The sequence below is a fragment of the Aulonocara stuartgranti genome (genome assembly GCF_965226115.1).
Source record: "Aulonocara stuartgranti genome assembly, chromosome: 7".
In the NCBI taxonomy this organism is placed as follows: Eukaryota; Metazoa; Chordata; class Actinopteri; order Cichliformes; family Cichlidae; genus Aulonocara; species Aulonocara stuartgranti.
The window spans coordinates 56,950,772-56,961,444 of NC_138945.1; the positions used below are offsets into that span (position 1 = coordinate 56,950,772).

General features: G+C 39.6%; 1 protein-coding gene across 1 annotated transcript; it reads right to left on the reverse strand.

Moving 5' to 3' along the window:
* Positions 1 to 118: 118 nt before the first annotated feature.
* Positions 119 to 9,639, reverse strand: ice2 (interactor of little elongator complex ELL subunit 2). Its single transcript, XM_082542128.1, has 16 exons — positions 9,459 to 9,639; positions 8,084 to 8,185; positions 7,636 to 7,987; positions 7,406 to 7,525; positions 7,169 to 7,303; positions 6,830 to 6,946; positions 6,312 to 6,471; positions 5,396 to 5,577; positions 4,524 to 5,304; positions 4,253 to 4,422; positions 4,043 to 4,172; positions 2,878 to 2,962; positions 2,628 to 2,678; positions 920 to 1,163; positions 385 to 446; positions 119 to 303 (listed from the first exon to the last, which is right to left on the reverse strand). The coding sequence occupies exons 1-16, from the start codon at positions 9,470 to 9,472 to the stop codon at positions 261 to 263; spliced, it is 2,748 nt and encodes a 915-aa protein (XP_082398254.1). The 5' UTR covers positions 9,473 to 9,639; the 3' UTR covers positions 119 to 260.
* Between the last annotated feature and the right edge of the window lie 1,034 nt (positions 9,640 to 10,673).

Below are 10,673 nucleotides of genomic sequence, written 5' to 3' on the forward strand. Positions count from 1 at the left end.
TCAGAGTTTTAGAGCTAAGTTTTCCCACACACTATTCAAAGTGACTGAAGCCTTGTGCCGTTAGGAGAAATCCTAGGTGTGTCTGATCCCAACTTCCCACAGTCAAAACATCCGAACGTTATAAATCACTTTCAGTTTATTAACTCTTTTTCACACAAAAAGTAAACAAAATACATACAAACATACCTTTGAACAAAATTACAGGTTATATAGAATAAAAGTGCATCAGGATCCACATTTATAATTTAAGGACTTTGCTTTTATTTCTTTAGGCATGCATGTGCAGCTCCTCCTCCAGCTCTCCTAATGCAAATCATGAAGTTATATGACAATACATTAACAAAGGGATCTTAAAACGACTTTTGAATTAGCTTTTTCACATACATGTTACGCTTGGCTGTACGTTTCTTCTGCTTGCACGTCTTCTTGTTGCTTCCATTGGTTTTCTGGTAGGATGGACAATAAGAGAATATGTTTATTTGTCATTTTCAGAAGGACTGAGTGCTCAAAGTTGCTTGGCTGAAAACTTGTTTTACCAAAAGCTGTTACGGTAAGTGAATAAAGAATGCCGTTCAGCTATTTGCTATGTTAAATTTCAGACAGACCTCCAATGAATGTCTCAGAATCTAAACCAGAAAAGCCAATAACTCTTCTCAGTATTTGTCCCTGCTGTTAGTTTTAGGCTTTGCCATTAACAAATATGAGGCAGCTTCTGGTTCAACTTGTTAGAAGAGTTATTTTTGCTTTTACAAATTCTCTGGAGTGGGGGTGGGGACTTCCTAGATATTAATATAAACATAGCAACCTTTCCTCTTGTTGCTCTTTATTAACCTGGGCCACATGTCTGTTGTTGTGGAGATTTTTTCCCTATAATGTTTTGAATTAACAGGGTAACTGTAGCGAAAACATGAATACAAACCTTCACAATGGGTGTTGGTGGAAAGGTGCAGGGGACCCTTCCATGTTGCTGGTGGAAGGGCAGGACTACAGCTGGATCAACAGGTATCCAAGGCACAAAGCCAAAGGCCGGGGGTTGTGGAACAGAGCTGTGGGCCTGATGCAGGTCGTATCCCCCCAGATTCCCTTTTCCATGTGCTGCTTTGAGGATGGTCACAAACGGTTCCCCCGATTTATGTGCAATCAGGTATCGTCCTTCCTCTAACCTACAAAAGCAAACAAAGTCCTTGAGACTGTGTCACTCACAGAAACATGTTGTAGCACTGCAATGATTTCTCCATTCTTGGAAGAAATGATGAAGAATGAAGCGCTGACAAAGAAGTTGACACATGTACCGAGTGTCATTGAGTAATTCTCTGATTGAGTAATTCTCCAGCGCAAACATGAAGGCAGACTTGCGTCACAGTTTTAGCCCGAGGCAGCCAGAGCGAACAGTGTGAACACTTCATCGGCTTAAACAAAGCTTTACAAATCAATAGCCAACTTTCTGATAACCTGAAGGTGATGAGCAAGTTTGAAAAAAAAAAAAAAAAAAAACTCCTTGGGGTATAGACTTTACATTCAATTCATCAACATTTAACCAAACACTATAGAGTTTATAAAACAGGTTGCCCTCAACAGGAGCCTCGTAATCTTGCTCATCTTCTGTTGTAGCCTGCAGGTCTTGTGAAAGAAGCTCTGAGGGGGTCAATAAAGGAGCAGGAAGTCAATGATGCACTGTTATGTTAACCAAGTCATACAGAAATTAAACCAACATATTGAAAATCAATCGACATCAACTTTTGTGTTCATTAGTGTCAGTACTCAGGGAGGGATCCCTCACTCATGTCTGTCCCGTCTGTAACATCTGAAAATAAAATATAATAAATAATAAAAACAAAGGTCGATCAAATGGACCAATACGGCAATGCCACGATGATCCATTTGGCAAAGTAAATCCATTGGGTATCCTTGTTGGTCTTCAGACAACAATTCTGATGGCTAAGGAACCAAATGGGGCAAGCAAAAAAAAAAAAAAGTACTCAGGGAGGGAGGGGGGGTCTTATTGCTCTAAAGCATGGTGAAGGCTCAGTCATGGTTTAAGATTAACAAAAGATAGAAAAGAGCTGTCAGATATTATATCCATACCATCTGGAAAGAGTCTGATTGGCAACTGGCTTCCTTTTCCAGCATGAAAATGACCATAAGCACATCGTCATTGCAGTAAAAGCTTAACTGGAGAGGAAAAACACACCATGGAACTCTATCAGTCATGGTTTGGCCTCCCCAGAAGCCGGGCCTCAACATTACTGAAGATGTGGGATCATGTTAACAGAGAATAAAACAAAAGACAGCCGACATTCAAAGAAGAGCTTTGAATGTCCTTCAAGAGGCCTGGAGGACGATTCCTGGAGACTGCTTAAAGAAATGAAAAGAAAGTTTGCCCAAGAGTTCATCCAGGTTGTATTGAATTATAAAGGCGGTCACACCAAATATTGACTTTCAAGTGTGATAGAATTATATAAACTCTGTTTTTGCTTTATATAATGTATCTGCATGTATGTTTGTACATTTTAATAAATCTGTGCACACACTTACAATTATCAAATAAAATTTGGGTGGAGGATCTCAATGACAACAATATACAAACAAAAATAGTAATAATATAATTTGTGTCAGCAACAACTTACCCAGTAAGTTTTTTCAGTAGGTGGTGGAGTATATTTAATGACTTGGAAAGCCTGGAAAAGAGACATCAGCAAGTTTCAGTCTATCTGCTTTACTTGGCATCTAACAGATTCAGAGGTGATGAAAAGGCCTGGATTATCAACACTGACTGAAACTCAAGAAGACAAACTCGAAATCTTAAGTAACACAATCATTCTGAGATGATTAGCTTAATCCTTTTTATCGACACACATTTGTTGAAACAACACTCACTTGAACCCACAGGAGACGTTCTGCTTCCAGTCATCAGGCAGCTTTCGCAGCAGAGCTACTTTTGATGTGTGTGCATTGATGTGCGCTACAGAGTCATGGAGACAGGGTGAAAGACAAACTGAGAGAACAACAAGAGCTAGTGTGCACATCAAGAGCTTCACTTCATCATCCGTGCTATGTCTGGTGCTCACAAAGTAATTAGTCTGTGGTGATTTGCCAGCATTGTTAACCAGCTTGAGTGGGTGTTAAGAAATGCTCGTTGGCCCCCTCTCATCTTGATCCTTCCCTGCCTCCCACTCCAGCTGGAAAGGCCTGCATATTTCAGCAGTGTCTTCCTTCATTTGCAGAGTGTTTTAGAGCTGACAACAGCAGCCATAAATACACAATAGCAGAATGCCCCATGACAAACCACATGATAAACCACAAAGAGCCAAGTAAATAAGGAAGTCTATTAGCACCATATAATTTCAATAGCTGGGGGATATTATTTATTTCATATAGCTCAATGTTCTTACCACTAGTGGCAAAACCAGACATTATTTTGCCACACAGGCCTGTTAGCCATTCTCTTGAATGGCTACATTTACAGCAGTGAAGCTGAACATATGAAACTTGTGCCAATGTGTGTACCTTTTGTGAACTATAAAGGTGTTTAATTAATCCAATAGGCAAAAGGAACACAGAACATGCATGTCAAGATTACATGAGTCAGTTCAGTGAACCTAGCACAGACAAAAGGTGCAGTCATTCCCCGAATCTTGAGTCATAGATAAGCAGCACGGAGACACTGACAATGCAACTCAAGCCCAAAACAACACTTAGCTTAGCTTTGCACACTGCATTCACTGTAATAACACATGATCACATGTGGCTGTAGCTATGGCAACTAAGTAAACCTAACCATTACAGTCAGAGGAGGACGATGAGTCATCTGAAGACTATTTCTCTGGTTTGTGGAAGGATCTGCCCCACTGATTGTATTGTGGCCTGTTTTAAGCTGTCTAAATGATACATTGGCTATTTCCTTGGCAACGAGGTTAAAAAAAGGAAAGCCAAAGGGTCCCTCCTTTAGCTCAATTTAGAACCATGTGTGGAACATAACCATCATCATTTTAATAGTATCTCAAAGCAACAAGTTTGAAAGTAACAAGGATAAAAACGTTACCTATGTAAGATACTGTGCTGGAGTGAAGCAAAGTCTCTGTCCACAAGTTGCATACCTCGCTCCTGGTTAGGCACTCAACACCATAACACAACTGGTACTCCAGCTTAGGCAAGACATGCACTGGTGTATGCTATTGGGACAGATCAAATGTCAATATTAAAAACAAATCTCATTCTGAGGATTGTGCATATACAGAATGAATGTTTATACCTGGTTTTTCCTGCTGCCTACTTTTCTCGTGTGGGTCAGAGAGACAGAGCTGCGCACCATGAGTAACAAGTCTTGCAGACTGTAGAGTTTATAAAACAGGCTGCCCTCAACAGGAACCTCGTAATCTTGCTCATCTTCTGTTGTAGCCTGCAGGTCTTGTGAAAGAAGCTCTGAGGGGGTCAATAAAGGAGCAGAGAGTCAATGAAGCATTGCATGGTAATCACGTCACACAGAAATTAAACCACCATATTGAAAATCAATCAACACTAACTTTTATGTTCTTTAGTGTCAGCACTGAGGGATGAAGAGTTGGGGGGAACCACACAGGTTTCGCCATCCTTGCTCTGGTTTCTCTCCAAAAATGAAGACACACACGGTTTAACCAGCAATGTTGGATGAGAGTGAACTGATGGCCCTGCACATCGGGTGGGCGACTTAGCAGAGCATTTGGCCATCTCGTTGGCAGACTTGAACATGGCTGTCTGCATGCGCAGGATCTCACCTAGCTGGTCCCCAGAATCCTTTGCTCTTTTGGTTTGCCGTCTGGCCCTTGTAACTCTTTGAGGGGAAGACATCTCTGAACTTTCAGGGGTGGACTCAGAAGCAGGAACAACTGGAGGGTCTGCAGAGCACGTTACAGTTTGAGGTTTACTTTGTTTTGGGACAGTGTTCACTGGAGACATCGAGTCATCAATGACCAGTTTCTCATCATCCGAGTCTCCAGTAAAAGCTTGGTCTTCATCACTTTGCAGGGCAGGGTCTTGTCTTGCTTGTTCAGTCCCTGGTTGAATGTGCTCACTCAAAACCTGCTGAGCTGGCTCTGACACAGAGTCGTTAGTTTTTATTGAGGAGCTGCTCATCTCTTCACTGAACGTTTTAATCTTTTTTGAAAGTGGGGACCCTCTATCTTTTTTACTTTTAATATAACCACCCTGTTCATCTGGGATCTTCTTACACTTTGACGTCTCTCCAAATGTCTCCAGGTCGGTGAGATCCACCTCAAAATCCAGACCACTGTTTCCCAGAGAAACTTCACTCCTCTGGGAAATTTCCTATGTCAGAAACAGAAGAAGAAGAATTGCTCTAATGAAATAAGACCAGATAACACCACCACTACCACAGTTAATTTACACATAAACATACCTGTGAGGGGTTCTGCTTATTTACAGGAAGCTCTGTCATCAAATGGAACACATTTTTACTTCCATTCTTCTTGATGGACCGCTTCAAACTCTCTTCATGATAGATATGACTCCTTTCTCTTACTGTCATTTCAGTCTTCAGGAGTGGCGAGTCTATATACACAGTCTTCTTCTGATTACCGACTGTGAATAAGAATAAAAAGGGCCATGTGAAACAGTACCACCGTCAGGCCATATATAACATCAATACACACAATAGCTACCTAATGCCTAGTTTATGGTCACCACATTGGCTGTGCTGTGCACCAACTGTGATGTCCTCACAGTCTTGTTGCAGGAAGCAAAGACATTTTTGCCAGTTTTTGCCAGGAAGTGTCATCTTTTCAAGCTGTTACAGCAATGTTGTTACAGATTCTTCAAATTTGTGAGCTCCTGTACTGACATTTCAGTGAAATGGAAGTAATGACTGGCACGCGCACAAGGCTACAAAACTACAAAAGGTGCACAGCAAGCTAAAATGACGCTAAAGTAATGCGTGCCAGCAGTTGTGACGTCACTTTTGCAGCACACCACACTTCATGAAGGTGACAACAGTGAGCATCAATGAGGTATTAGATACTCTATGTGTCTCATAAACATATAATTTATTTCTCACTTTTAAAAAATGTGAACATGTCTTCTGCTCTTTTCTTTTTTGGTAATCCTATGAAGCTCAATTCTGCAGCATGTTTTTGTTAGGTCATAATATGCCCTATATTCTTCAAAACAGAATTTAATTTAAAACCTGTTAAGTTTAAAAAGGGTAATCTATATTTTTTTCTCGCTTCACCATGATAGCACATTTTTAATTGCTGGAAGTAAAACTTAAACTGGCTCTAATTAACTTCCAGTACGACAGCATGTGATGTGTGCTGTACCTTTTCCTTGGTTTAATTTGACCCAAACAGGCAGTTCCCATTGCTCCACAAATTCAGGGCCATGGTTGTCCAGCAGCCTGACCAAGGCATCTCGAGTCAAACAAACATGAGGCTCATAACAAGCACAGAGCTTCTCAGCATTCCCATCACCACTGACAGTCTGGAGAGGGAGGGGAAAAAACAAAACACACACACACACACAAAAAAATAAATAAATCACACTACCAGAACATGAGAAAATCTTCTGTATCAGTCAAACAAACACAGGTGGATACACAACTTTCTACAGTTAAACGGGGTTTGACATTAACATGTGTGACCTGGCATCTTTCAGAAAAATGCAATAAGGTCTAATTTTGCTGAGCAAGACATGAACACCCTCTGGTGTCTTTGGTGAAAACTGCAAGAGGCGAAAGAGAATTTCAATAGACCTGAGGTCATGAATCTCATTCTAGCAGTAAAACGTGTCTGTGGCTTACTTTGATGGAGCAATTACAAAAAGTGAGACAATTGCTTACAGCATGCATGTCCTTAGCCTTTTTAGCTGGAGGATTCTCTGATGAAACACTCTGATAATCCCATGCAAGTTGTGCATCAGCAGGCACTATCTTGTGGTCTGTAATATTCACACTGCCCTGGAGAAATAAAGGGAAGAAATATGGTAATAGAGAAACTTAATCAACAGCAAAAAAACTGATTCTGCAATTCAACACTTGAAGCTGAGAAGGTATCAAAGTGATGATAAAAAATTTTTAAACAAGGAAAAAAAAAGACATTTTAATTTCTGAACAACTAAATTATATACGGCTGTAGTCTGATACTGCTGAGACTGAAAAGCGGCTGCAGATGTACATTACCATATTCAGCAGCTGTTTTTCAAAGGTCAGCGCCAGCCCTGGATCGAATGTCCCTCCTGTTAAACTGGTCAGCTCGTGGATCTGGTAGAACTGGGGAAGCGTCCTAATGCATTCCAAACAGCTCCTTAAAAATTCCTTAAAAACAACAAAGAAAAAACAATTAGGGTTTGTGTTTCATTGCTTATGAACTAAACCACATAAAGCTAACGAGAGGTGCAACTGATGGAGTATCAGTACCTCTGAATATTGCATAGCTCCTTGTGATATGAAATTGTAGTCATCAGCACACATTCTAGCCACATCTTGGAGGTAGCTATTGAAGTGCATCACTTCATTGTTCACTCGTGCCTTTAAGACCTGGAAAAAACAAGCAAACAAAAAATCAGGGTCTTTTTTCCCCAAGTAATGGAATTACAACTACCAGGACTAAGCTCCCATTAAGAGCATTAAGATGCAAATGCTGATACCTCTGGAGGATCCTTGGTTTTCTTATTCATTAAAAAACCAAGAAATGTCTCCTGTTGTTTGCTAGAAATGTTGGACAGGCAGGGATAAGGGAGCCTGGGCTCGGGAAAGGGAGCATCTTTCTTAATCTGCTTCTGCTCTGCTCCTGATTTTTTGGTATCCTCAAAGTCTCCTGTTCTTTCAACGGCTTTGTCCGCACTTAGATCCTCACTATCACAGCTGTCCCAGCAGGATGCTTGGCTGCTGATGCAACTGTTGTCTTTAAACTCTGCAGCTTCATTTGTGGAAGGAGAGCGGGAGACTTTTGCAGCCCCATCAACCCACTCCTGTTTGGCTTTGGCATTCTCTACAGGACTTGAAGAAGGAGAATGAAAACACGAGTAGAATAAACAGATAGTGTAAATGCACTTGAAATTATAGTTTACTTTAACTGTTAATTTAATAGCATACCCTCGGAGAAAGGCCCACAGTTCTCTGATATTAGGTGCAAGGGAATATTTGTCATAAACATCTCTGGAAAAGAAAGGTCCTTCAGGAACTGGGTGGTCTTCCCTTCAATTTAAAATGAAAAAATAAAAGATATTAGAGACCCTATGTTGTTATTAAACCCGTCCAAAGTGCCAAACGTTTCTAGAATTTAACTGGTGTTTTTATATTGCTGTTGTATATTAAAAAATATTGATTACTACGGTAGATAAACTTGTTTATGTAAGACAAAAAGAAATAAAAAAGCCACCTGACAGATAATTAACAAAAGTATAAATATTCAATATTCACTTTAAAAAAAGTATTTTATAAATAAAATTTACTGACTATGGGGGGGAAAACACCTTCTGAAGTTATTTTCTTAAAGGTTTGACTTAGTGTCGCAATTTCAAGGTATCTGACTCAAAGTTTCGAAAAAAATACCCCAACTTCATATTTAACTTATGGATGTTTTTTTTTAATCCCAGTGATAATAATAGCAATATCACAATATATCCAAAAAATGTAATATATACACAATTTGATTTCATTTTTCAGTTACTTTAATAAACGAAATATTAAAATATATTTTAATGCACTATTTTTTTTGCACAAATATAATTCTAATTCTGGTATAAGTCTTATTATTATCAAATCAACGTTTCCGCCAAACAGAGAGTAAACAAAGTGAAACACGTGTTTCTCTGAGAGAAATGTTGCGCAGCTGTTCTCAGGTGCAACTTCCTGTTTTCCCTTTCAAAATATAAAAGTTGTTTTGTTGTTGTTATAATGAATTCTTGAACAGAACTGATTATAAATTAAAAAAAAAATAAAAAAAAATATTAAAGTTGTAACGTCAGGTACAAACAATACAAAATCTAGTGTTTAGCTAACGGTATCAGCATACTGGAAAAATGAGCGAGAAAAACGAAATAATATAGAAACAACATTATTTTTTTAACTGGTAAAACAACATTTATTTAGATTTTTTTTTTTTTTTTTAAATGGTGGAAGTGTCTAACAGTTCTCTAACTTCCTGTCTTATTTAAGCAGCTTGACAGACAGCTAGCCAAGGATAAATAACATGGTGCAGCCTCGTTTTGTAAGCACATGTTTCGGCTCCTGTTCGGAGTTAAACATTAAAGGTTTTACTCCTAAGGTAGCCACTAAATGGGATTTGAGTCCATATAAATAACGTTAAGTCAACGCCGCACAAAGCGTAAGTGAGCTCTCTCAACTCCTGTTAGCCAGCATGTGCTAATCCTTACTTGATGTAGCGAGCGTACTTAGCTCAAGCTGACAAATAATATCCACAAGGATTCAAAGGACAGAAACCAGTGGCAGTGAGAATGCTACGTACCATGTGAGCTCCATGGTGGTCTGTGACAGCGGTCCACAGGAAAAACTGCACTACTGTCTGTTAACTTTAGTGTTATCTGGCTAACACACGTTTGTTGAGCGACAGTATTCGTCTTGGTAAAATTCTGCTGACATTAACCGCTCTGTGTGCATTGCTGCCCCCTAACGGATGGTAACTATTAATCAATCGATTTTATTATTTTTGTGTGTGTGTGTGTATTTGGTTACAAATAAGATGACATTTCTTTGCAGCTTTGCTTTAGTGCTCGGTAACAGTTTCCCTGCCCATCTATGAAAGAGAAAAATACACTTGAATGTGTGTTCACGCCAACAGCCTAAAACATCTCCATGGTGTCTGTTTACAAATAACTCTCCTTACTTTGAATTAAGGAAGACCTTTTTTCAGCAAAGTGAGGGGAAAAGAGCATGCTGTATTCTAATTTTGCTACGAGCAGGTAATTCCCTTCATGTAATAATAATGTCCAAAGAACCTTTGCTGTCCAGTTCTGAGCCCCGTCTCTGTGTGGTTTCTGAGACCGCTGTTAGTTGCTATCTTGGGGTCTGTAAAATCTTATTATATCTGGAGATACGAGTCCCAGCTCTAGTACAGATAATTATAGGGAGACCTATCTGGATCTCTTGCTCATATCCACAGCGGTCTCAGGCATTAACCTGAATGCAGCTTACATGCTCCACTACTCTGCTGAGGTGTATGAAAACTAAGATCAAAAACACCAAAAGTAATAGCACTATTTAACATTTGACAAACTTAAACCCTTCTATTGGTCTTTTCTAAAATCAAGAGACTTGCTTTTTCCATTGAACTCTGGCGTCCATATAGATATTTTGTTGCCCGAGGAACCACCTTTAGCAGCAATAACTTGAAGAAATCATTGTTGAAGGATTTCTGCTCACTCTTCTTTACAAAATTGCTTCAGTTCATTGATTTGCAGGCAAAGCTCTGTTAAAGTCCCATTTGCAATGCCTTGATTAATTTATTTTTACAGCCTTTCTGGTGTAGACCTGCTGCTGTTCTTGGGGTCATTGTCTTCTTGCCATCCCCAACTTCAGCAATCAGACAGATTACCTCATATTTTAGAATACCACTCAGTACACTGTACAGAGGAGTTCGTGGTTCCCAGGTCCTGTGGCTGCACAACAAGCCCTAATTATCAGGACTCCACCACCGTGCATGACTGCTAGTATGAGGTGTTGG

Coding starts and splice junctions, on each gene's coding strand:
- ice2 (XM_082542128.1), bottom strand. Junction 7,988..8,083: donor CTGTGGGCCTTTCTCCGAGG/GTATGCTATTAA, acceptor TCCTTCTTCAAG/TCCTGTAGAGAATGCCAAAG. Junction 4,173..4,252: donor TAGGCAGCAGGAAAAACCAG/GTATAAACATTC, acceptor CTGTCCCAATAG/CATACACCAGTGCATGTCTT.